This window comes from Python bivittatus, unplaced genomic scaffold (assembly GCF_059951505.1).
Source record: "Python bivittatus isolate LINGU-HERP-01145 unplaced genomic scaffold, Pbiv_v1 ctg000410_np1212, whole genome shotgun sequence".
Lineage (NCBI taxonomy): Eukaryota > Metazoa > Chordata > Lepidosauria > Squamata > Pythonidae > Python > Python bivittatus.
The window spans coordinates 14,746,652-14,774,450 of record NW_028277067.1 but is presented as its reverse complement, the minus strand read 5'-3'; the positions used below and the strand labels follow the sequence as shown (position 1 = coordinate 14,774,450).

The 27,799-nt window shown below is 40.7% G+C and overlaps 1 protein-coding gene across 3 annotated transcripts; it reads right to left on the bottom strand.

Moving 5' to 3' along the window:
* Positions 1-16: 16 nt before the first annotated feature.
* On the bottom strand, positions 17-27,799 carry POLD1 (DNA polymerase delta 1, catalytic subunit). 3 transcript variants are annotated; one of them, XM_025163321.2, is made up of 27 exons: positions 27,697-27,799; positions 26,332-26,546; positions 25,746-25,859; positions 24,380-24,520; positions 24,163-24,288; positions 23,421-23,589; positions 22,197-22,311; positions 21,337-21,466; positions 20,590-20,756; positions 18,914-19,018; positions 18,541-18,681; positions 18,269-18,379; positions 15,492-15,683; positions 13,996-14,084; positions 13,104-13,220; positions 12,564-12,677; positions 12,017-12,164; positions 9,674-9,769; positions 8,567-8,704; positions 7,551-7,726; positions 6,901-7,053; positions 5,793-5,895; positions 5,366-5,498; positions 4,408-4,521; positions 3,150-3,202; positions 2,009-2,106; positions 17-401 (listed from the first exon to the last, which is right to left on the bottom strand). In XM_025163321.2, coding segments are annotated over exons 1-27 (3,357 nt in total). In that variant the 5' UTR covers positions 27,699-27,799; the 3' UTR covers positions 17-304. The 3 variants fall into 3 exon arrangements, with proteins under 3 accessions (XP_025019089.1, XP_007423156.1, XP_025019090.1); XM_007423094.3 differs by having other exon boundaries at positions 27,652-27,735; XM_025163322.2 differs by lacking the exon at positions 27,697-27,799 and adding an exon at positions 26,745-26,873.

The window sequence follows — 27,799 nt, the reverse complement described above, 5'->3', positions numbered from 1 at the left end:
AATTCAGAAGCATGTGACTTCCAATAACGTGTAAGAAAAAAGAGCTAATGTTTATTTATAGAAATTTATATTACAAACACACAACTCTATAAAGGAGTTTTTCTGGGCCAAACTATATTTCTCCTGCAATATGCAGAGTCTGTCTACTCCCGATTCTGGCAATGGAGTCTATATCCAGAACAGTGCCAATGCCCATAATTTTCTCTGACAGCTTCTTAGATGTGACTGTGCCCTGATTCTTGTTGTAAAAAGGGGATGGCTCTATGTGGTTCCCATCAGACGAGGAGAACAAGAGGACAAGCAATCACCAAGTGGGAGGGCCAAAGCGGGAAATCAGCAGCTCTTGATCATCAAGATCCTTCTGCACTTTCTTCCGCATGTAAAAGATGGGGCAGTCACGACTGAAGAAAAGGAGAAAAAAAAATTAAGAAATTAGAGCAATGGAAAAGAGCTAGCATCTTTTATGAGAATGGCAAATGCTGTCTATGCTTAAGGACATCCAGAAATGGGGAGAAGGACAAAGATGATTTCCCGCAGGAAAAGAAGAATAGAACCCACATGTTTTGGCTTACACAATCTTTCTGGTCTTTATCTTGATAAACCAGCTTTCTCCTTCAACCAAGAACATCCAGGACTGTAACTCCCAGAATTCTTAATCAGCACAGCCAACAGCTTGGCTGGGAATTCTGGGGTTTTAAGTCTCAACACCTCCGAAGGGCTGCCAGGGGGGTAGGGTGGGGGGAAGGCTTTAGTAGCAATGAGAATGAAACGGAATGGTCTATACCAGTGTTTCTTAAAGTTTTTGCTCTCAGCACCCCTTTCCACTTTCAAAAATTATGGAGGACCCCAAAAGAGCTTTTGTTTGTATGAGTTATATTTATTGATATTTACCATATTTAAAATTAAAATTGACATATTTGTAAAATATGTATTTATTAAATTATGTAAATATAACAATATCAAACCCATTAGATATTAACATAAATATTTTTTATAAAAAATGATGTATTTTTTAACAAATAAAAATAATAATGAGAAGATTGGCATTGTTTTACATTTTTGCAAATATCTTCAATATCTGGCAAATAATTTTGATTTCGCGGACCCCAGAGGTCTTGGGAGATTCCCCAGGGGTCCGAGGACCACACTAAGAAACACTGGTCTATACCATCATTTCAGATTGAAGCTAGAAGATTCTAGTTCTAAAATAATCCTCCATTGAAATACTTCTTACAAGTTATAACTGTAAAATAAAAAAGAACAGCCAGGCCTGAGTTTAGCACAGCCTAAGATTAAAGCAGGATTAGGTAATTTATGGTGGAGCATACTGTGGGAAAACCAGCCACTATATGCTTTGTGGTCAAGGCTATTACATTAAATCATAATACGGTTTATTTGTTTGAACGTTACAGGCAATGTGAATGCAGCAATTATTTAATTAACTCAATTTAGGATATCATGCGCTATATGAATGAGAAAATCAGTGCCAGCTTTTTTTTGAGGGGGGAGATGGTGCTGATTATCTATTTGCACACGATAATGTACTTGTTTTTAATGTAAAGGAAAGTTTAAATGGTTGCTCCCACTGCAGTCAGAAGCCTATCTATCCCCTCAAGACTCTGCTACCTAATTTCTTAAGTTCTGGGGGCCAGGCTTTGCTTGTCACAATCTCCCATGTTCAACGTACTTCTCTTGACTCTTCTCTAAATCCAGACAACCCAGCTAACAATACGCTGACTGCTAGAACATGAGGTTCTATCTTTTCCCTCCCAATCCCTTTGCCAGCTGGCAGGTGCTATATTTATAAAGGCAATAAATGGTTTCAGGTATACCCCGCCTCCTACCTCTGCGTGGGAGCCATCTGTTTGCTGATCCTGAACCAGCTTGATAAGCAGCTGTAAACACTTGGGGGGGGGTGGCATAAAGCCATATTTTATCCCGATATCCCGTGGGAACAGACAAGAGCCTATGCTGCCATAAGAGGGTGCGGTGGGTGATCAGCCCTCACCTGGTACACAGTACATCTTCATGTAAGCTCCCTTGGCAACGCTGACACTGTGTCCATAAGCGGGAGAACTTTTCTTCCAAACAGCTCAGATGGGTCACCTACGAAGAGGGATAAAAATTTGGGAGGAAGAACTGCAAGATGACGGAAGCCAGACATTCTCCCTTGGATGTGACCCAGCATTTAGAAAGCACTTGCAAAGTCTCAAACTACTCTGAACGTATTATGCTGTTGTGATCCTCAAAGCAGACCTATAAGGCAGTACAACATTATTACATCCATGTTACAATGGGAAGTGCACAAAAAGGCTCAGATCACTCATGCTAAGCTGTAATTTTGGTCTGTGCTTTCCATTATGTACAAATCTGGCCATTACGGCCTGTTCAACAACCAATGAGGTTGTAGCATGTGTGAATTCAAAGAAAGAGAAGAGAGAGAAAAAGAAGCCCATAGAGATGGGGAAGAATAGGCTAAGGTGGGGTTCCTCAACCTTGGCAACTTTAAGATGGTTGGACTTCAACTTCCAGAATTCCCCAGCCAGCAAGACTGGCTAGGAAATTCTGGGAGTTGAAGTCCACCCATCTTAAAGTTAGCAAGGTTGAGGAACCCTGGGCTAAGGAAGGGAAGGACAACCTTTCTGAAGACAGGAATCATTTAAAATTATTTTGTGGCCACCATGGGCCATGGGGAACACTGCTGTGATGCCTGTGAAGTGGCATCTAAATTTTGACTCTTTTTTTCCAGTTTAGGTGGTGGTAAGGTGGGTTGGAGAGGTTTAAGTTAAAAAGTAGCACATGATTCAAAAAAGGAGCTGGAGGCTATATGTGGCTCAAGAACTACACGTTCACCCCTGACCTAAAGCATTGGTAGTTTATGGCAAAGACAACTTAAATTAGAGATTTTCTGATTCCTATTTCAGTCTTTTGGTCATTATGCTATACCAGCAAATTCTGCTTTCAAACTGCCACCAATTCCCAAGTAGGTAGTCCCAAGCTAATTCCTCCCCTGAGTGAAATCAAGTATTTCTGATTTGTAAACTCAACATTGCTTCCTTTTCCATGGATACAGGCCCATCAATCCTTAGTAGTGGATCATAAGCCAGCCAAAGGGTCCCACTGAGATGCCTGATCAGGGATCCATTTACCTCCTTCTGGTAGAGTTCAGACTGGCGATTCAGGCAGAACTTGCATACAGCACCTGTTGAAGAACAAAACATCAAAAAAGCATCTCCACCCACCCTGTTCCACCACATGGGATGACTTTCTCAAATCCATTCTGAAGGAAAAGTGCAACCAGAAAGACAGAGAGGCATCAAGCTAAATTTCATTTGCAAAAATGGGGTGGATGAATTTTACTTGTGTCTAGAACCTGAATGATCTCTGCCTCTGGATGTGGAAAACACTTTTCAGACAGTTCTATTATCTTAGAGTGTTTGGTGTGATTTGGCCTTTGGCAGGAAAGTCACTTAAGCCACTTGCTTGACTAATCTCAAGTTATTCATTCTGCTGGCTCATTAGCATTACGCACCTGTTTTCTGATGCACTGTGGTCTACTTTGCAAAATAGTGAGACCATGAAGAAGACACCACTCCTGAGGACCTTGAGATACTGCCCCTTGTACAGAGTGTTCAGGAAATCATCTTTAAGCTCCCCAGAGAATTCAATAACTTGTTCCCAGACTTTCTCTATATTAGGAATACAAAATGTACAGCCCACCAATAACCCTTTTCACAGCCCCAGAACCACCTTCCCCACCACAAATGGGTAGGCTTAAAAATTTCACTTTTTTTTTTTGCACCGCTTTTGGATTCTGTAGAGTGTATAAGGGGCAGAATGGATACTCTAAGTCTTGCGAATGCTTAAAGCACCCATTTCATCCAGAAATGTGTTCCCAAAATAAGCCCTGACTCCTCCCATTTTTGGACTGCATCCTTTGACATGACGTGTAAAGCTTGCTGCAGCCCTTCAACCAACGGAAGTTGCACATGTCTGTTTTAAACCACATTCCAGAAATCAATCCCCTCCCAGAGAAGCCTGGAATCCTGGCTGAGCTTTGCTGTCTGCTAGCTTCATAGACATTCAAGGAGAATGCAGACACCTGAATGTTCATCCCTTTTTCTACAATGTGTAGTTTTCTCCCTCCTATAACTCTGGAAGAGGGAGAGTGAAAGAGACAGAACAGAGAGAAAGTACTGGGGCAACAGCAGAGGTCACAAACTGTGAAGTATGTTAATCTATTGCAAGAGTTTTCCTGCTGGTAACAGAGGCGTAGCTTCTGTACTCTGTGGCAAGTTCCGGCAATAGGAACTTGCAACATGCACTGCTGATTAGACATGAGGGATGGGGGAAGGGAAAAAAATTAATGGGCTCTGAGAAGACATGTGGGCAGAGGCAGGATCTCACCATGGTGGTTGAGCACAGCCCGGCAACCAATGCAGGTGCTTCGTCTGGTAGCAAAAGCCATGAGTCCTCCAACTTTGGCTGTCAACACTGTTTTGCAGCGAGTGTGTTCTCCCTCTGCAAGGGAAAGACATGAAGGATCAAGCACATCACAGTCCGTATCTTTATGCATATTAGGGAAAATATTGCTGATTTCACATGGCAAATAGTCAGATTCTTCCTGCTGTGAAAAAAAGGTTGAGCATCCAAGTATCCAGAGCATCAGAAAAAGAACATTTGTTCATACAACCTCAGAGACAGTGTCCTTCAGTCAAGCTTGATTCCCAGTGACATGCCCGTATAGTTTTCTTGGGAGCAATCTGGGAGGCTTTGATTTTCCAGTCTAGTCTGAAGCCCTCATATTTCTCCCATCCAAGTACTAACCTAGCCCAAACCTGTTTAGCCTCCAAAGCTAAACAAAACTGTTACTAAACGCCCAGAGAGATTTGGGGGTCAGCATCCTTCAAAGATAATTCATGCTTTTCTTTTCACTGACTTATCCACGCAGCATGGCTCAAGTTTGGAGACTCCATCTGAGAAAAGTTTTTTTATGGAATCAAGAACACTCAGTTCTTTCTCCCTTACCTGAGAATTTAGGTCACTTCATCCAAGTAAGTAACATGTCAAAAAAAACAAACAAAAAAACACCAGGCACCCCATACTTTGCAGTCAAGAAGTAGCAGTTCTGCTCTGTTCTTTCCCACAGGTGTGAAAGGAGATTCTGCAGGACTATGAGCAACAGAGCCAGGGTTGGTTAAGATTCCAGATAAATTAATCCCAAATTAAAAGAGCTTGACTTCAGGGCTTTTGCTTCCCTGAAATAAAAGATTTATTTCCCTCTCTTCCAAGGACTGGTCCAAGAGTACAGTCAAAAATCATGGCCCCGTTTTGCTTTTTGTTGAAGGCCAAAGATCACACTCACTCAGTAAGACATTCTGGGCTTTGCCCTCTCCCAAGATAGGCTCAAAGATACGCAGGAGGGGCTTGGCAAGTTGTTGCTCAAGGTAGTATTGGGTGTCAATGGGCAAGTTGTTCTCCAGCACATAGATGGGATCCTGAAAAAGCAAATAAAGGAAAAACATAAGCAGTGAGCATTGCTAGGATCCAAGACAGGAGCAGGGCTAGATTGCCAGGGCACATAAGAACAAAGCTACTCTATCCCTTTACTGGAGAATAAGTTTAACAGGCTACGGGCACAAGTGCACATGTATGCATTCTGATAATAGTAGAGAAGAGATATTTACTCCTTGACTGTGACACAGTATCGGTCATCACAATAGCAAACCTTGATAGCCTTGTCCTCCACATTTACTCCTCACCACCTATCATCATTCTTCTTGCACACTTACTTCAGATTTCATGTACGCTGCAACACCCTTGGCTGCACTGATAATGACATAAGGCACTCGATCCCCCAAGTTGGGAGCACTGCCAGGGTCCCGCCGACGCATCCTAAAGGGAAAAAGGATAGGAAGGCCACATAGGTCAAAGTGAAGGATTGCATGGAAGATGGAGGCTCACTGAAACTCAGTAATCTCGGGAGAAGGTGCTGCAGATCAAGCCTGAGCAGTCAGGATGGACTGAGGAAGGGGGAAGAAGAATAAAAAGGTCTGGACAAGGTGAAGTTTCAGACATGAGAGATGGAACGTCTGACATATCAGCTAATAGAAAACTACGGCAAAGGCAGTGGAGTATTTTCCTTGAGTAGAGAGATATCTGAGAAATAACCAAAAGGGGCAGGGGGGATGGAGAATGGCACAGAAAATAGAGCACAAAGTATAACTGGTGTTAACTCTCCTCTACAAATGTGGCTCCACCAGGGCACTTTCACCTTCTAAACTTTTGTTTATCGAGAGGCAGCGGAACAGCCAAATGGGCCCTGTTACCGCCCGGGTGCCTCTGGGTGGCAGATGACATGGCTGCAGCCAAGACAGGAAGCCCAGAGCCTAGAGGTGGGCGTCAAAGAAGTTCCACTTGCAGCTGCACTCACCACGGCTATTTCTGCCTTTCCCCTCAGTCATGCCTGGCTGGTCACCCCACGCCCACGCACCTTTTTCCGCTGCCCTGAGAGCAGACAGGGTAGGTATCACTTAGGGCAGCAAGACTGTGGGGAGGGACAGATGAGGCAGCCCCAAACCTTCAATACTGCATGACAGCCTCCCTATGAAATCCCAAGAGACTCAGTGGAGAGAGCACGTACTCTGTATATGCAAAAGGTGCCAGGTTCAATCCTTGGCATTTCCAGCTACCCTAGGGCTAGGAATAAGCCCTTGGAAAGTTGTTGCTAGGCAGAGTAGACTAAGATAGACCTAGTGGACTGGTTCAACAGAAGGTTGTTTAACAGATTTAGTCTACCTGCTCTAAGTCTGGATACAGAGTGTCTTAAAGTCAGAGGACTCTTACTGCACTCTTAAAGAAGAAAGTGAATTAAGGCATCCTCTCTCACTTTCAGCTCACCTCTCGGCCAACTCCACATGAGCCTGGCGCCCTGCATATTCATCCGCTGTGCGGGTCAATTCCTTGGTGATCACCAGTTGCGAGATGTCAACTCTGTTGCACAACAGATCCGAGATCACTTCCTTGGCATGGGCCACAGCCCCAGCAGGGTCCCTGAAAAGTACAGTGCATATGACAATTAGGAGCGTCCTCTTGAGTAGGGCACTAACCGAGAGCTTTACAGATAGAGAAAGGATGGAGTGGGGGTGGAGGACAGCATCTCAAATCAGAGGGGCAATGTGTCATTTTAGGAGCTAATGTAGTACACTGCTCAGAATGTTGCACGAAAACTGGGGAAACCCCGCTTTAATTTGTTCCGCTCAGCTGCAAAGTTTATTGTATGATTTGAGGCCAATTACACTTTCTCAGGGAGCTGTTGTGAGGACAAAAAAGGGAGGGGAATGGAGGACCTATACTGAAATTCCCACATTGCCTACCCAAAAGACACACTACATGGAAGTCAGAAATACAGTAATTAGAAATATAGTTCTAGCAGTCAGGAATATAATCCATGCTTACGCTGTCCCTGTGCAAACACATTACTCAGAGGTGCTCATCAGACACAACAGTGGTTCGCATTCAAAAAAGAATTTCTTCTCAAATCTACAGACCTATCTATGAGCAGTTTCTCCAGACAGGTGTTGATGAGGTTGGCCACCAGGGGGCAGTTGTCTCGACGCACAGTCTCAATACCCTTGCAGTCCATCTTGTCATGCATGTCAGAGTTGGAGGAAAAGTACAGGCCAGCATATCGCTTCTTATTGATCAGGAGATAGGGAAAGTATACCTGATAGAGAAAACATCACAGCTCTGTGTAGTTCCCAAAGCCAGATTCCATTCCAGAAGGTTTATTCAACTATTTAATTGGAATAGGATTTCAGGAACTGAAGGAATAAAGCAACGCTATTATATTGTTCTTCTTAATGGAAATTTCTGAAGTGGACAGATAAGATTTTCAGCTGAAAACAAATTTTACCGTTCAATGACGTGTTTAAGGGTTTCTAGTAGTCTGAAGGCCACTAGCACATTCTGAAAAATGATTTTTGCCCAGGCAGTATAGGTAACACAAACGTGCAGGTTAATTGTGTTCTCACAGTTAAAGGTTATATCTAATTTGACATTTGAATATTCATTGAACTTCTTAGTGTTGGTAATTTTGATGAAAGCTTCTGAACATTTACTCTCATTCCATATCTTCTCATTTCCTTCTCATCCACCACTATGTTCTGTCTTCATTATCTGCTTCTTAACAAAAAATTCCCAGCTGGGTTGCAGTCCCCTAGCCAACTTTGGCAGATCTCAAAGAGCTAAGCAGGGTCAGATGGGAGTCCACTAGGAAATTCCAGGACTTTAGGCTAGACTACAAAGTTGAAAAAAGGAATGGCCAAGAAAACTACATAGACATATCTATGAAGTTGCCTGGAAATGAATACAAGTAGGAGATTTTACCTTTATATAATGACACCCATTGGTGGAACCTTCCCCAATCAGATGTTCTTCAGAGGTGTAAGAACCATAATTCCAGGAGTGCAGCTTAGGTGCATTTGAAAGGACCACATTGGAGAACATCTTGACAATCTTGTGTCAAGGACTTGTTCAAACCTATTTCAGTGCTCATCAAACATACCTTCTCAAACTCCAATTTGATGGGTGGAATGAAATGGCTGGATACCCAGGCTGCTGCTTCCTTGCCTATTTCCATGGCTTCAGCAACTGATTGCACACCCAGGCGGCACATCACTGAGTCTGTGTCCCCATATATAACCTTCAAGGAAAGAATATTAAATGACAACTTCAAGAATTCTTGGCCTTCTGTATCTCAGAGCTTCTTGGTTGCAGCAAAGACATATTAGATTCCTTCATCACAAGACACCTCCACTTTTCCTTTTGTCAGTTCTGTCTCTCCCCCTTGTTCTACTATGGTGGGAAGATGCAATTCTCTCCTACAATTCTTACCCCACAATCCTTGAAGCCATTGTGAATATGATCACATTGTGTCAGCCCTTCGAGGTAGACCAGACAAGAAGCACAAACCATGAGTATTAGCACTACCTTTATTGTAAGATTACAGTAATAGAATCTTGCAAGTCTGAAAGCATTTCTCCCCTCCTTTATTTTTACTTTCCAGAAAACTAGGGAGGGTCCCTTCTGAAACACTTCCCACGCCCCCTCTGTTTCTGTGGGCTGAGATACCTTTTGCATGACAGTTGTCTAGTCTGCAGCTCTTCTTCCTGTCTCCCAAAGTCATTCCCACATACCATTACACATTGCTAAAAAAGCGTGTGAAGTGATATGCAAGAACAAGATCCCAAAAGATGGCAGGGTAGGCTAACCGATACTGGAGTACATCATAGGCTCTCTTCTCTAAGACAAGCATGGGCAACCTGTAGTCTAGGACCAGAAGTGGACTTCAGTTGAATGTCACATGACTTCTGCTTAATTTCAAAATCTCTGTACAAGCAAGCAATTCAGACTTCTGGCAAGACCTAGTGATTTCTCCCCTGGCAGCCTACGGTTTGGGAGGTGTTAAAATAATTAAAAGAAAAGACCAGGTATCCAGTTTTAGCTCTGGCATTACTTACTGGTGGTGTCTGCCCTTCCCACCATTAATGTACACTACCCATTCCTCAACAAGAAAAAAGCTTCCTGCTGCTATTCTACAGAAGTATGTTGCCTTTTCACCTTCTCTATCCATCCACTATTGAAATATAAGTCTGCCCTTTCTTCCCCTCACCTTTGCGTCAGCACTATATCCATTGGCAACAGTGTACTTGGATTCTACCAACTGCTTTGTTTTCTCAATCATTTGACGCCCAAATCCAGTCACACTCTGGAAAAGAGGAATAAAGTTGGCATGCAGCCTTTTTGTCTTTTGGGAGACAAACAAAAGAGCTTAGTTGCAATTACTTTAAATTTCAACTTCCCACGTTCAATCAGCAGTTTTCATCAGTCTCTGTTACCATGATTGTCAAAAACCGTATCTGATGTTACCATCTTTGCCAAACATTATTAGAACCTAGGGCTTCCTTAATTTGCTAGGGGAAGAAATTATTGTTTGAAAAAAATCTATTTTCTACCTTCCCTCACAGATTAAATTAGATATTTTTATGAAAACCATTTTTGCTAAAAAGTGTGTCCATCTGTAGTAGGCAATGCCAGGTAAGATTCCTGAAGGAATCAATTAGTCCAGGAGAACTTTCTAGCAATATATACCCATAGAAGAGAATATATGTAGCTCTGTGGAGTCCTTGGGGTTCTCTGAGCTTGGTTGTTTTCTTGCAGATGTTTCATTACCCGGCTAGGTAACATCTTCAATGCTAGAAGGGAGTGGGGTTTGCTCTCTGTTTATATATAGTAGGTTCTCCTTGGTAGTTCCTTGATTAGGCTGTTGTTTGCTGATTGATTGTCTGAGTTGGCAGTTCCTTGATTAGGGTATTCTTTACTGCTTGATTGTCTGGTGTTAATCCTGGTGTTAATCTCGGCTTATCTGGGTGTTGATAGTATCTATTATCTATTATCTGGATGCAGATAATAAACATCTACCCAGGAAAGTGTATTGCCTGTGCAAAACTTGTATAAGTAGAAAAGTAATCAAGGCTTATTTCTAGCTAACAACTTTAACTAGAATGTATTTCAACTTATTACAACTACAGCACCTGTTTACAAAATATGCTTTCATTTTTCCTTTTAGTTAAAGCAGGAGGAGGAGGATTTTTTGCAAGGGGAGGCAATTTTTGACTCTAAACCAGTAAGTTGGCTTTTATCACTTCCTCTAATAGGAAACCTAGTTGGTGAGTGGCAACAGGACTGTTAATATTATATTGCTCAGAGGAATCCCAATGCTTGCAAAAGGACGATTTTAAGAGAATCCTGAGTAAAAACTGAGCAGTCAGTAGGACTCTGAAAAAATATGCCACGGCTTCAAGAATTGCATTAATGAGTAGACTATTCAAAGCAGTGGCATATTTTTTTAGGCTCATCTGGAAGTCAGGAAAAGTCTGTCTGCTTTAACAAATAGTAGAAGGGTGCTGTGCTTGTGTTTAGTATGAAGCACTTCCTCTGAATCATTTTCTAAGCGTGCACCTCCCTAACAGTCAAAAAGTTATTTTTAAAAACTGCTACAATTAAAAATGCATATATTTTATAGTGGCAATGTTCAACAGTACTCAAAAGCCAATAAATCAGAGAATTTAAAAAAATCTTTAATTCTCTTACAATGTTCACTAGAAAATAGTGAACCCTGAGATTTGATTTCCTGATATTAAACTCTCCATTTAGAAAGCATGCTTAGTTTCCAAGCAAATATCTGCTTGCTATCTAACCAGACTTATAGTATTATAGCTAGAATAATCAAGATGCTAAAAACTGAACATTTTGTCCTTGAGCATAGACAACCCTAACCTTTGGGCTATCCCACATAGGCCATGGGCTTCCCCTTGCTTATCTTTGGTCTTTTCACAGTATTCAGAGAAAGCGCATCCATCTGTCACAGTCTTTGTTTAGTTGTCATAATTAATTGTCACCATGCAAATCTTCTCCAACATCACTCCCTCCAGATATTGCACAACTATAGCTACCATCATCCCTGACTACTAGCTCTGTCGGTTGAGGTTGGTGGAAGTTGTACTCCAAAATGTCTGGAAGGATCCGAATTGGAAAAGGCTATTTTAGATTATCTTGTCCTCCAGGAATTTGTCTAATATTTTAAGAACTCATTTAAGTGGGTGGCAATTTGTTACCATTTTGTGGTAGCCCCTCACATGAAGTTAACATATTCTTCTACTTCCTTCTGCTTGCCTTAAAGCTTCAGCTGATCAACTATAGAGCACTGGTTCATTTTAAAATGTAAAAATTATTTTTAATAATTTAGCACAACTTATTAGCAGACAAGGTCAAGGAACAACAGAGGTTTTATCTGAAATCAGGTTTAGTGACAGCTAATGGGAAATACTTTATTGAAACATGGATTTGCCCTGTGTAGATACACAACTGCCCTGATAAGAGCATAACAATGGCTTCCAGCATTCAGAATCACATCCTAAGGAACGCCCCTAACTTTGAGACAGGTCAGGCTTACCTGAGAGATTTCAAGGCAAGGCAGTTTGCCTACTTGGGCCCCCGTGAATCCATAAACAGAATTGGCGCTGACCTTGAGAGCCAACTGCCGTCCATCCAGCACCTGTCGCTTAAATGGGTCAGTCTCCTGCTTCAATTCTAGCTTTGCCCTTAGCCAAAGAAGGAACAAAATGAGGTAAAACCACCAGTTCTTCTTTACTAGCTTCCCTTACCAGCTCTGCCTCTGTTCAGAAATATCTATGGATTTCAGGCTCCTGCTGATGGCAATGTGTTCATATGAAGCAGATTGTAATCCAAGCCAATAAATGTCCACTCTGACTGGAGCAGCCATCCAGTGCTTTAGGTAATGCCCCCTCTTCACTTACAGCCCTACTTCCTGAGATTCTTTTAACTGGAGACAGTAAGACTGAACAGGGATATTAACATGTTCTATTCTGTTCAAGTATTCTATTTCTGTTCCTGTGTTCTACCTGCTAAGCTATGACCTCTATTCCTATATTCTCCATATCCAGCTGCCTTAAACCCTGCAGATATTCCTCCCTCTTCACCTTTTACGAGCAGCCAGTAAGTTCTCCAAGATCTCAGGTAGAAGACCTTTACAAACAGATGCCTTCACAAAATGGTCCCCCGTAGGAGTGCGAATGAACTGCTCTGGGGAGAGCCTAGTGAAACAGGAAACAACCTGTCAGATTATAAACAAGCCAGAAGTCCAGACCCCTAATTTAAACATCACCATCTCAGTTTCAAACTACATCTTGCTTCAATAACATACCTCAGACATCTCTCATCCCTACTTAGGTTCCTTGCTTCAAATCCCTTAAGTTCACCTACAGTAAGACTTTGCTGGGGAATATTTGGGGTATCAGGGCTCTGAATTTTGATGAAACAAAATTGCAAATTAAGAGGCTTACAACCAGTGATCCACCTTTTGGGGAAAATTATTCTGCCAAGCAACATCAAGCATCAAGGAATCTCTCTTGTCCCTCCAACTCCACGACTGAAATGCGGTCACTGGATTCTTGTCACTGATGATATCCCCTCAGGTAGCTGAGTAAGAGTTAGCAAGATACTAGTCCTTCTTCACTCACCCATAGCGCTCAACTGCCCCCTGTTGCAAGAGAGTAGTATAGCACAGATTGTGAGCCATCATGATTGAAGGGTACAATGAGGAGAAGTCCAAGGTTGCAATTGGCACGTCATAATAGCTAAAAAAGAAATATTTTTATTTAAATGTTTGTGTGGGTAGGGTTTGTGTGTGTGTGTGTGTGTGTGTACACAGACACATACAAAGAGGGAGGGGAGAACATACATACATACATACATATATCCCCCCTTCTCCCCAACGGTATTCTCCAAAGATCTTGGGACTACAATTCCCAGAAATCTCAGCCAACATGCCCTTAGTTGTAGTCCCAATGAATCTGCCAGGCTAAAGACGACTGAAATAGACAAAACACTATTCCTGGCTATCCCTTCAGAAAATCATTTGATCCTTCTTCCATCTTTTATCAAGGAAGGAGTCTGGGATTCAAGTCAATTTCATGGGAATTCCCCCTCAAAGTAGAGCCTGCTTCTCCATCATCCAAAGCTGGAATAACCTGGAATCCACCTCTCTGATCCTCACCATGATCCTTTTTCCACTTCTATTCTATGTTTCTGAACCCAAGATTCATACTTGAAGAAAAACCCAATAATTAGATTCACACATAATGCTATTATGGCTTCTTTTAACCATGGCCTGAACCTAGTTTACACATATTTGCAAAGCACAAGGTTCATGCATCTCACTGAACCAAACCAAATGAAAAAGGCCATGGCTTAGTACAATCTATGAAGCTAGTTTAAGTATTTCTGCATCAGCTCCCAACCATGGTACACACCACACACACACACACACACACACACACTCCTTCCCACCCTCACAGTCTACTAATGTAAGAAAAAACTCATTTCACCAGATTCTGGGCTTATAAAATTTACCCTTTCAAAGGTTCAATGACAGTAGCACCAGCATAGTCCTCCCCACCTTCTGACTTCACCACTGGCATCACCAGATTCTGCTTCATGGCCTTTGAATGAAGAAAAATATCAGCTTTAGAACTTCTCTTATCACTCTCCCATTAGGTGGGACTTCTTCCATTAAATCTTGTCTTACTGGTCTACTGACCACACTTATTTTTTAATCTATTGTATTTAAGTATTTTCAATATACCTAGGAAAAAAAAGTTCAATTCCCTATACCCACCCAGCAAGAAAGGGGTGGGGAGGGGAATAGCAAAGCATCATCGAAGCATTTCCAGCAAGGCTAGACAAGCTAACTATCAAAACTGTCCCATTTTCTCACAGCCTTATAATTTGCTATACATTTAATTACTACTGATGAATAGTGATTTATGCATTTATCTTTTTTTCATATTCTGTCTTTTTACACATATTCAGGGTAATATTCCTTGTGTGATTAGAAACAGCAGATCAAAAAATAAAATGCAGTATAATGTTGACATTATTTTTTGAAAAAAAGAGGCCTACAATCCAAGCCTACAATCCAAACAATTATAATTGCCAGGCTCACAAATTAAACTATGGTAAGTTTTAATCATGGTTTGTTGAACCACCTATGACTGGCCTGGTTCGTGGAATATTCTAAGCCTAAACAACGGTAGTTAGACTAAAATGGCTGGATTCACGTATCTTCGTAAGCTGAAACTAAACAAATCACATTATGGCTTCTACGCCCAGCCAACAGGAAGAAGAAAGCGATGGAAGACAACTGGAAAGGAGCTGGAAGGAAGAGACGTCTTGTAGAGGTTTTATCTAAAGCCGCAGAGAGTCTATTCATGACTGCAGCAGGTCATAAATGTGATTGATAAGAAAACCATCATGGTGGTTCATATGATAACAAGGGGATCCAGATTCAGTCAGTCACAAAGCTTACTAGTGAATTATCCATTAGCCCATCCCATCTTAAAGAACAGCTGTTGGGATAAAAGGTTAGATAGTAAGAGAATGTATGCTACCATGAGTTCTCTGGAGTAATGGTGAGATAAAATAGTAATTAATAATGGTAGTAAAGTAATAAAAATCGGACTGTATATCGATATCGTACTTGTGCTTATAATTCTTCAGCTGTGCATTGAGTTTTACAGCGTGCTTCTCAGGAGGAAATACTATTTTACAACAGTTCTATGTATATAGAACTAAATAGATATAAACCTCTTTCTATTGAACTTGTTACCAGTTAAGTATGGGGATAGCTGAGAGGTACCCCAGCAACTCTCGCCATCTTCACGTAATTGATGACACACATGGGCTTTCCCAAAAGTCACAAGTGGCAGATAAGCATCTTCACAGCTACATTCTATAGTGCTTTGCGTGCATTTCATAGTAAAAAGCTTCCAAGATTTCAGCATCTGATCTCTCCCTCTGCCTGCCCATAATCTCCTGGCCTTGTTGGAAAAAGATCAGTCTCCCCTTACCTGCCGCAGAAGCTGGGACACCACTTTGATTTGTTGCCCCCGGGCTAGGAGATAGCTAAGAGGTACCCCAGTGACTCTTGCCATCTCCATGTAATTGATGACACACATGAGCTTTTCCAAAAGCCGCAGTGGCAGATAGGCATCCTTGAGGCAGTACACAGCTAGTCGCCGACGTGACTGATCTGAACCATTCTGTAAGGGCAAAGGAAAGAGGTTGCAAGTGTGGTGGGTATGGAGGAGAAGGAAACATTCTTTCAGCTCTGGACAAATAGATACCAAAGTGATTAAACTCATTCAGTTGGGGTTTTTAAAAAAACAACAACAGCAGAATTATTCACTTCTGAAAATACCAGGAGCCAAGAAATATATGCATATGTATGTCTTTAGTATCAAAGCTGGGCAAATTTGTAGGGAAACAGGAAAACTCCATGTAGCAATGGAAGCATTGTTCATACAGTGTCCTCCAAGCTCCAATGGAAACAAAGTGGTAGAGGCAGCAAATTGGTATGGGAATGGAGAAGGGTGGTATAGTCCTCTGACTGCTGTTTTTATAGATTGACTGAGATCCTGCCCAGGGAACACTCATCCCCACTCTTTTAAGACCTAGAAGAAATAACTTTTTGATAGTTATTAGAATACTATCAAAAGCTATTCTAGATAGCTACTAGAAAGGGGATTGTCCATGATGACAATCCCAAAATTATCCTGCTGGTTGAGGTTCACTTCAAGGCTAACTTCTTCATTTGCTGTTAATTTTTAATATGTAAATTTAAATTAAACAGAGATGTTAAGATTGGATAAAGAAGGAGAGGGTGGAATGGGAAAGAACCAAGTTATGAAAAGAAGTGGATGAGGTTAAAGAAAATTATGTGCTTTACTCTGAACATATGCACTTCCTCTTTGGCCGACACCCACTTTTCACCTTATTACGTACAAATGCAGCCTTAACAGAAAATGATATGAGAACCTTGACCCAAAAAAGATTGAGCACCTACTCTCTATGGCAGGAATGAGGAACTATTGTTCTGCCAGGCTGACACCCCCCCAACAAATGGGCTGCCTCGTCACATTTCACCTCTGCCTCATCACATTTCACCTTTTTCCTTCTGAAAGAGAAAAGGCAAAGCATAGGCAAAGCTAGCAGGATCACTGAGGACCATCTCACATTTTCCTTGATCAGGGAAAGGTAGCTCCACCTGATTTACTCAGAATATGTCATCCCCCTTGAGAGAAGACATAGGCTGGACGAACCATTTCACCAACTGTCCTGTATGTTCCCTGATCAGGAATGGCATCAAATGGCTGTTGGGTTTTTCTAGTTCATCTGGCACAGATCCTCTCCAGGGGTGAAAGGCTCATGCTAGACTTTCAGAGTGAAGGCAACTGGTGTCCCTCACTCTCTCTTCTGCACAGAGAAATAAAGAATGGCAGCCTATTAAATCCTGACACCTGATGTAATTTAGCCTCTCATAATACACTGACTTTTCCATCTCTGATCCACAGGATTTAAATAACCTGTCCTATTCAAGATAACCTTTTTGTATGTTGTGACTGTGCCTTTGTTTTGTTTAATTTTATTATCTGAAGTATAGGCATTACTGGCAAAGGTATAGGGGTTTTTTCCTAGTTATCTCTTCTTCTGAAAAGTTTATGGCTGTTTGATAGTTGATTTTATTTGCTTTTCTTTGGAATTATTGTCTTGGAAAAGCATATTATAAAAGTTCTAAAGAAAAAACTCTTACAGGAAGGAATAAGGAAGCAAAGGATATGCACGAGAATATTAACTGGGCCAAAAAGAAGGGCTTTCTGTTGTCATAATGCACACAAGTTAGGCTTAGGAAACCTCCAGTCCATGGGGCTTCCCTATTTCCCTATCTAACCCTGGTTGCATCTAACCTTCAGCACTGCGATTTGGTTTTCTAAGGGTGGCTTCCTTTAAAAGCTTGGCTGTGGCATGAAATCAAGACAGGAATGATAGAGAGGAAGACATATGCTATGTAAAGCCTGGATAGTCCTTTCTATGCACGAGAGCCATCACTCCATTTGCCATGTTAGACAGCAATTTTAAAGGGATTTTTTTTCCAAATGTAAGTGCTCCACTGGGATACAAGGGCGGGGGAGGGGATCTGAGAAGAGAGAGAAAACATGGGCAGAGAAACAAAAAGGGAAAGAGAATAAAAGTGCCACTGCAAGAGGAGGACCGCTCTGGCTCCATTCACTTTTAAGGGAGCCCTGCACAACACCAATATTTGGTTCCCTTGTTCTTACTGGAGGAAACATGAACTGCTAAAGAGGTATCCCACTTCTGACCTCAAAACTTACACTACCTCAAACAAGGCTGGGAAAAAGTGAGAGAACAAACCAACACTTCAAGGAAAGTGTCTTTAAGCAGTTACTCCCTGAGGGGATAGGCTTTAAGGATGGAGACCAGCCTCATTACAGGCCTAGGAGGTTTGAGAGAGAGGTCTGATGGATGGATTAGACCTATGGATTTCCCATCCCTGTTCTACAATGTATCACAGACACCACGTTGTTTAGTCGTTAAATCGTGTCCGACTCTTCATGACTCCATGAACCATATTGCGCCAGGCCTTCCTGTCCTTCACTGCCTCCCTGAGTTTGCTCAGTTTCATGCTCAACAGACACCATGATAACCATCCAAATCAATCATGCAACAGATAGAGGCCAATAGGGTAACAAAACCAGGAACAACTACAAAAGTGTGTTCGTATCAAGGAAACAATAACCAGTTACAAGATTTGGCTATGAAGTGTTACCTGCAAGTCTGTAATAATGGAATGCTGGACATCTTCCTTCTGCTCCTGCAGGAAGTGATAGCTGACAGCATTCAAGGTGTAAGAGCGTAATTTGTAATCCCTCAATAGAACCTACAGGGAGAAGAAAAGCTGAATTATGACAGCCAGCACAACTTCACAGGCAAAATACTGGCCTTGCATCTGAGAGACTTCAGCTGTCACTGCCTCTCAGTTTCTCCTTTCCCATCTGTAAAATGGAACCATCAGGGGTTTTTTTGTTTTTTTTTTCTTACCTGAAGTAGATCAAATTGGGCTCTGCCTTCCATGTTAATGATTTTATTCTCCCTCCGTCCCATCTGCTTAGACTGGAAGGAAGAGTCACGGATGACAGACTTGCAGACAGGAATACGGCCCAGGAAGGGAAATGTGTCGACCTGGGAATGCAGAAAAACAAACTGTGAGGCATGAATGAAGAGTATGGGCAGGGCTAGTGAGTTTATAGGTAAGATTATAGTGTTAATTGATTAATTTATTGAGCATGTTAAAATATGAAAGAATGGATTCCTGGTTCATTTAGAAATCACTTTTTTAGATTGGTGAAATATTTTTAATACAAATCATTTGAAGGAAAAAAAAAGTGCCACCAAAAGGAAAAAGGCAGATTACCTTGAGAGTCTGGGCTCTGGTGATGAGATAAGGAAGGTCAAAGTTCTGGATGTTATAGCCAGTGATGATGTCAGGATCCACAGTTCGTATAAATTCTGCCCAGGTCTGGAAGAAAGTTGATGAATTATATTGGGACAAGCATCCTTTTTAAGCCAAAGGGCATATTTCCATCATGGAGCATGAGGGATGCTCTTACAAAACAGCTGCCACAGATGGCTTGCCTATTCACAAAACAGCATGACCAGTCACAAAACTTCATCCTTAAAAACTTCATAAAATTCATCGAAAGTCAAATGGGTAAACTTGCAACCTACCACCTCGTGCAGCAAAGGGCTCTCTACCATTCCAGTTATTTTTATCTTTTCTTCAGAGCAAATGGGCATACTTCCAAACCAAGCGCTGGGCTGCAACCAACCACCATTTTAATTTTCTAGAATGCTTAATGGGCCTATGTGGAGCTCTGGTGCATGCACATAAATAAAGCTGATACTAGAGGCTGATGCTTTGATTTGAAGCGCGTCAACTTCAGATTCATCAAAAGAATCTGAAACAACTGAAGTCATATACAAAGACTGTCAGCCCATCTAGTCCAGAATTATTTACTCAGTTCAGCTTAGTTCTCAGCTCTGCAAGAGCTTAGGCAGAGATCTTCTACAGTCCTACTATCTAAATTCAGGAGAGACATAACTATTCTATCATCCCTCCCATTCCCAAGTTCCTAAGTGTCTAGGTCAGAATGGAAAGACTTTATGCTTATGGGAATAACTATGCTATTCACAAATGACAACCTCATAAAATAGTTTCTTGGATCTTAAAACCAATGCCTTTTTAAGTCTTCCTTCTCATGATACTGTGTTTGCTCACCTCCAATATTTGCAACTTTTTTTCAATTCAACAAACCTTATTTTAATGGACTAATTGGGGGGTGGGGGGGTGGGACTGTCTGTTATAAACAAATGTCCATTCAATTGGAGAGGACTCACTTCTGATGTGATGACTTCTTTACCCAAATAAAGTCAATTAATACAGAAAAGTTATCCATTCCATATGAAACCCGTTGCACCAAGGTGTAAATCAAAGTTTCACTGTAACATGGTGAATAACAAAGCAAGCAACAGGCCAAACTAAAAGAGGGAAGAATGAGTAGAACAAGCAGAAACTACATAACCTATTCAGTCTCTTTCCTCCACAAGTTTTATTGGATGCTTAGATTGAAAGATTATGCAGCCCAGCTCCCTCCAGTCAAAGCTATTATATTCCCTACTTTCTATGTCAGATTTTTGATCCATTCCATGTTTTTCACATCTGGGATAGCTAATCTTTCTTCTTTCATAATCTGGCACATAAGAACTGTCCTGTCTTACACATTAGGTCATATATACCTTCCTTATCATCACTTTCACAGTCCACATTGGATCTTGGTGCAGGATTCCATCTTATTATCTACAGTGGTGCTTAAATGTTTGTGTGCCCTTTTGAATTTTCAACACCTGCATAAATATGACCTAAAATGGGATCTGTTTTCCACACAAGTCCTAAAACTAGATACATATTATATTAAGCATGCTGGCTGGGGAATCTGGGAGTTGAAGTCCATACACTTAAAGTTACCAAATTAGAAAAACACTGCTCTAAGCTCACCATATTTCACAGGCCTAAGATAATATAATAATTACCTTGAGAAGTTCCTTCTCCTTTGAAAAGCAGAGCACCTGAGAGCCCACAATAGGGGCACAGTTTTGCAGCGTGAAGACATTACGCACAAAAGGATCCTTCTCACCCTGGCGTAGAACCATATTGGCAATTTGGATTACTGGATCCTTCTCTGGTTCAGGAAAAATGCCTGAGCAGGTACAGGAGAGACAATTAATATAAAAATTGCTTCAACCTTTTGCTCTGAAGGGCATCTATTATTGAAGCTGAATTATGAGCAACTTATTGTCATAGCTTAACCAAATGGGGAGCCTTGGAGTTCATATCCTGAGCTGTGGATCTGCTTCTTAACCATTCTTTTGATTTGCAAAACAGAACTTGCATCTGACAGTATAGTAAGTAATTGGCCACTCTAATATCTAATGAATAAGCATTGCACAATTAAAGCACATATTCACATGTTTATCCAAAGGATTTGTTTGGTTCATATAGCTAAGACAACCTTGTAGGTCTGCTATATGAGCCTTCTGACAACCACCCCGTGTTATGTAGGCTGGCAATTATTCCCACTTCTAAGCTTAAACTGATATATTTCCATACCAACTGAACATTTCACCAAACGTGTCTCTTCTTATCAGGGTTCTTATATAGCTTATATAGTGATAATATGTGGAGTTACCTATAGGACTCTGGATGATTAGCCTACCCACTTCCAGAACTACATCTATTTTACCATGTCACATTCTGCCCTCTTCAAATTTCCTCAGTACCTTTACGTCCAGCACATTCAATATCAAAGCTGAGTACACGCAGGGGGGCTATACGTTGCCATTCTCCCTCAGGGGGATGACTAACAAAATCCATCCAAGCCACATCAGCTTCCAGCTGACAGAGTGATACCTAAAATAGGATGAAAAGCAAATCTAATAATCCAGATGTTCCTACAAGAGGCCTTCAGCCCTTGTGTGTTCCCAACCTAAGATTCATAGAGTTGATGTATTCCAGAAAATATCTCTTCTTCTCTAACAACCACACCTATGAGCCTATATACCACACTTTGGCTCCAGTACCAGCTCATCTAATCCACTTATAAGAGGCTCTTCTTACAGGAGGGAGGTACAACCTCTACATAGAATATATAATATAGTCATCATTACAGTGTAATACTGAGAAGATCCAGATTCAAATCCGTATTATGTAATGAAGCTTGTGGATGACTCTGGACTAGTAATTTACTTTTCAGCTCAACCTATTTCAGCACAGTGTTGTTAGGATATAATGGGAATGAGAGTGGGGAGAAATCATAGAGTTGGAAAGGGCCATTTAGGCCTCTGAAGTACCCTAAAAGATGATTGTCTAGCCTCTACTTGACTAATCAAAATCTGTCTTCCTGTAATTTGAAACTGTTTTTCCATGTTCTGCACATAGGGATGACAGGGAATGGTTGACCCTTTTTTGTGTGACACCCCTTCAGGTGTCTGTAACAGCTTGCATTATCAGTCTTCTGTTCTCAAGACTAAGCATTCCTAGTTCCTTCACTCTCACTTTATAGAACTATGTTTCTAGTCCTCCAATTGTCACTCCTTTGTGAACATGTTGTGGCTTTTCTCACTCTCCCCACCAACACCACCTTGGGTGGATTCTCCTTGTCAGATTCTCCAGCTGACTGTTCTTGCCGCAGGCGATACTTTCCAGCAACCAATTCAATCCAGTTACAGCCAACAACATCCCGGTCTACCATGAACCTAAGTTTGGAGACAAAGTTGATGAGAGATGAGGAGAGATACTTGGTCCTCACTACCATCAAAAATTATTGCTTCTTCCTTCCTTTTTGGGATTAAAAGAACAACTCTCAATACACTTCAAAAATATGATCATAGCAATTTCCTCACTGTAGGATAGCTAATTAAATTATGGGAGTATGCTTCAATGTCTAGAATAGTAAGTCTGATATCGAATTCAATTCAAAGGAGAAACCATTCCTTAACTATGACTTAATGCATGGATTTGTATCATACCCTAAATGTGGGTTTCTCCATACATAGAGTTCAGTTTTGCAGGACATCTAAATCAGAGCAGACTCTTAATAACATGGATTGAATTTACTGTAGCACATAAACTTATTTGTGATTGATACTGTGTTTACCATGGGTCTTGACAGTTATGTTTAACTTAGAGCTTAGTAATCATTTTTAATCTTTTAAAGCAGTATAATATATTCAGCTATTCATAATTTACTAATGATTAACTGGAAAATTATGACATGTTTAATACCTCATTTATTCATTTGTATTTTATTCATTTATCTTGTTTCTTTATATCTGTTTATATTTTTTCTTTAAAATGTCTAAATATATTACAAAACAGTCTAGGATAGCCTTCTACAACCTGGTGGCTTTCAGATGCAATAGCTAAGAATTATGGAAATTCAACTTATCTGAAGGTCACCAGGAGGAGAAATTAGAATAGGAGCAAAATCCTAAATCCATTTAGTTGTATCCCACTTCCAGTTATTGCACTGAAGAACCTTGGCTAGTAATTTCTGGTAAACAAAGCTTCTTCATAAACATTTGAAACCATATGTGAGCACTGAAGTCTCATTCTCTTCACTAAAAAAGTCAATTTTTAGGCCTCCTCCAAAAACCATATACTGTAATTCCAAGCAATCTTGAGAGCTAGTTACTTTATCCCACTGAAGTATTATATTCTAGTAGAATAGATTGAGAGTTTTAGCCAGGTTCTCCCATTTTTTGACCAAACAAAGTATATGATGCCCATGGTTCTGAAGGATTTCTTGGGATAGAGAGAATGCCTGGTAAGGACAACAGTCAACTGCATTAATAGTAAGTCTCACCTGATTTCAAAATCAATATTGGATTCATAGGCTGGAAAATTGTGTGTTCCCAATGTCCCACACTGCAGCCCTTGTTCCAGCAATCTCTTGGCAGGAGCAATTAGCCGAGGCATTGCCATTGTAATTTTCAGGAAGGATAGGAGATGTGGCCCATGGAAACCATACATGTCTGAAATGAGGAGAAAAGTCTTGGGGCATTTTAAAAAAGAAAAGCTTTATTTAAAAACTATCACTGCCAACTTATCAAATCCCCATCTCTTATCCAATCAATGTATATCAATGACGTTCATCAATGGCTTTCATATTTGCTCCTTGTTCCTTCTCCCTGCCTCCTGAAACTTTGCACATATGAGTAAACTACTCAAATAGTAAATTCAAAAAAGTTACTAGCCCACAGAAAAAGAAAACAAAACATAGCTTTTGTAAAAGTTCCATATTTAGTGCTTGAAGGCACAGAGGAAAAATTAGAGTGGATTGATTCCCTATTTTGGAACTCTTAAAGGCTTTTATGATTTATCATACAGGCACTTCATTCTAATCTAATTATACACAATCATTACAACAGCTTTGGGGAGCAGCAATGAAAGCAACGTTACGGTGATTCAGTGTGAGAGCACAACACTGTTGTTGCTACAATTGAGTTGTGATTTTAAGGCCCAGCAAATACCCCATATCTAGATCTAATCCAACTCCTTGTCATCCAGAGAGGATGCCTGTACACACACTCTTCACAAATGCTCACTCTGCTTTTTGCAGATTTCCACTGCCAGTACGGCTTGGCTCAAACCATCCTTGTTGGACCGCATGTCCCGGATCACAGCTGTATTCAGTTCCCGCTGAAAGTCAGCCAGGTTCTCTGCTTGGAATCCTGGAGGAAAAACAGAGGGAGTGGGAAGTGAATGTTCTTGCAAGGATCAAGTTCAAGACAGCCCTTCCATCAACCATAAACTTTTACTCACCAGGTGGGGCAGGCACATAGAAATAAGGAGCAAAGCCATGGATATGACAGCAGACACTGTTGCCAGCTGCAGTGACACCAAACATTCGCAGGACAGGTACAGGACCTTGGGTACATCCTGGGAATCCAGGGATGTGAGAGCCTGACTCAGGAACAGAAAGAGAACATATTACTTGATGAAAAAGCAATATTGTATGTTTCTCCAATAAAAAAAAAATCCAGAGTGTCTTCTCATTATTTAGCTTCTATGTAAAATAAAAGTACAAATAGGAGTTCAAGGCATGCTTCAGGCTTCACTTGCTACTTACAAGCTGATTGCCTATAGATGTAGACTTTGTATGGACAAGTATAATAAATATGGGACTCATTTATACAAAATACAGTAGATTAAAAAAAATAAGTCATATAAATGTATTAGAAATATATATGTACGTGAATAATATTTGCATTAGATAAGTTATATAGAATTGTAATAGTTTGCTGTTATGACATATTAACATTTTTCTTTGTTGTATTTCTTTCACTTTTTTGTTAAAGCACTATGTGTTTTTTTTCTTTTCAATAATAAAAAATAAATTAAAAAAAGGCATGCTTCAGGTTTCCTCAACCACATTTCATATTTAAGTTCTCAGTGTAGTTTAAAAATAATAATAATAATAATAATTATTATTATTATTATTATTATTATTATTATTATTATTATTATTTCTGGATTGTTTTACTCAGTGTAGTTTAAAAATAATAATAATAATAATAATTATTATTATTATTATTATTTCTGGATTGTTTATTCCATACACATGAAGTTTAGCAATCATTCTGTTCCTTTTTTAAAAAAAAATAAAGACATTAAAAACAATTTGGATATATAGTGTATGTATCTGAAAAGAAAAGTAGGACTTTTCCCTGAAACAACGTATCTTTAAAATAGGAAAGTTAGATTTGCTGAGTTTTTATATTTAATTTCATCTTTCTTGGAGGGAATCTTCCTAAATTCACTCGTCTTCCATTGGCAAATCAAAGGCACATTCCTATGGTACATCCTGGACTATTTGCTATGGGGGAATCTTCTTACATCAAGCAACAGCAAAACAAAACTGGGGCTAAAACCTCTGTGGGGAATTCCATTCCTTTCCCATTCTCTCTGGAGAGAGGAGTTAGGAACACTGTGGATCTGTTCTAGCTTCAAAAACCCCAGAAACTGTAATAGCTTCAGACTTCCCCTCAGGAGCAGAGAGTTATTGTTTAGTCAAGGAATAAGAGTACCTAGTTCTGCAAACCCTTTTCTATGAAAAGGAATAAAACCAGTCCATCAGTCATTCAACCCCAAGTTCTCTATCAGCAACTTAACCTGTTTACATACTTACCCACATAATAATCTAGTTCCACTTGCTGGAAACACAGACCTTCCTCTTTGGGGTTTATTTTGGGAGGCAGTGGCCTCTGCCACTTGGGGTTGTGTACTGATGAGAAGAGATTACCTGAAAGAAGAGGAAAAACCCACAACACGGATGTCCATCAATCCCTTTTTAATCAATCCTAGATTTTGAACAGTTAAAGATCTTGCTTTTCCAAAGCTCAGTCTACTGAATGAAAAGAACAGGAAGGAAAGGCAGCATGGAACAAGAGACACAAAGTCTCAACTGGTGTTTGAAAAGTCTTAGTATGATACATGATGTACGTAACATCTTTTTGTAGTATTTGGGGATACAAATGACAATGCTATAATAATTTTTAAAACACTGAAATACTGTGTTAAAATAAATTTGAATTGTGTAAGAGTTTAAATTAATGGAAATGAAAAGTTTAATTTTAGCATGGATCACAAAAACCAGAGCCGCCACCATCCAATGTATCATACACTTGCCAAACAGCTTCTCCAGCTACCCTCACTGCTCTGTGACTTGTTCTGCCTCAGAGAGCTTTCTCCCAATTTGTATCCTTGCAACTCACCAAGGGGAATGGCATCAGATGATAACTGTGCTTCTTTGATCTCTAGAGCCACCTCAGCCTCTACCTCATCCAGAAAAGCCAGTTCCTCTTCAAATTGTGAAGGGCCATCTTCATCCCAGTCTCCTCCTCGTGGCCTTTTCTGTTGTGATGGCGTAAGGTCTCCCATACTAGTGCTTTTCACAGAAGCCTTCCTCTTGTTTTCCATTTTGGCTTTCCTAGAAATTGAAGATCACTTCATATCAGCTTCATCAAAAGCAAGTTGTTCCCCAAAAGCAGAAACAAACAGGGATATGCCAACCTAAAATTCTAATATGCCAAAAAAACCCTTAGCTATAGGGGTTCAAATTACTTTTTCTACAAAATCTGATCTCAGGCATCTGGAATCAACATTCAAAATTATCCCCTTCCCTTACCAAGTTAAGGGCTGCTTAACTCTTTGTTTGGCATTTATTCACTTAAAATCAAGCCCCATCTGCTTGGGAATAGTTACTGAATCCTTTTTCTTTTCCCCTGTGATGAATAAAACAAGAAAACGAAGAATTTTGAACACAGAAATAGCAAGGAAAGGGAAAAACTAGGCCTCAGAACTGCATCCAAACATTTTCTTTCAAAATAACACAATTGCTTAAAGATCATCCAAGTATCTAATGAAATCATGTTCCTTATAAATATGGCCTTAATGAATCAGATCAATGACCCATTTAAATCAGTGCTTTTCAAGAAAGCAAAACAGGAATGGCATTATGGGCCATGGATTATTGCCTTGTGGGGTCTATGCTGCATGAGTTTTGCTTCTTTTAAAAAGTCATTTAGTCGGTGCTAGATGAATCACACATTTGAGCAGAAGCTCAATTTTCCCAAGTTGGTGCCCTCCAGATATATTGGACTACTACTTCCAGCAGCCTCAGAATAACAAGTGCAGTCAAAAGTTCGATTCCCTCCTCCCAATACACTTTCCCTCTACAATTAACTTTATCCATCCTACTCCATTAAATCACTGCTTGCCCTTGTTCTTCAAAGGCCAACGTTGGATCACTTCCTGAAGTGCTTCCACAAATCTACCAGCGCATTTCGCCCAACCCACTTCCATTTGCCTCCCAGGTATCTTCAGACCCCTAAAACAGTCCTTCCCAATCTGCGTCCTCCGTATGTGCTAGCCATTGGCCATGCTGGTTGGGGACGATGGGTGTTACAGTTGAACATATCTGGAGGTCAACAGGTTGGAGCAAACTGCTATAAACCCTTAGCTTCCTGCTCCCCAGAACCCCAACAAATGTCGACCCTTTCCCCACATCGGCAGGCCACTTTCTATGCGCCCACCCCGGTTGCAGAAACACTGGTCCTCCGCGTAGTTACCCCTCTTACATCTCTCACGTCACTTTCTCATTGCCCGGCCAGTCTCCCGCCAACAAGCTGTGGGGAGGAGCCTGGTTCTCCACCCCCTTGTTGCCACGCCAACCTCCTCCCC

Coding starts and splice junctions, on each gene's coding strand:
- POLD1 (XM_025163321.2), bottom strand. Junction 14,085..15,491: donor TGTCCCAGCTTCTGCGGCAG/GTAAGGGGAGAC, acceptor CTTCATTCAAAG/GCCATGAAGCAGAATCTGGT. Junction 13,221..13,995: donor GTCATTGAACCTTTGAAAGG/GTAAATTTTATA, acceptor TTTCTTTTTTAG/CTATTATGACGTGCCAATTG.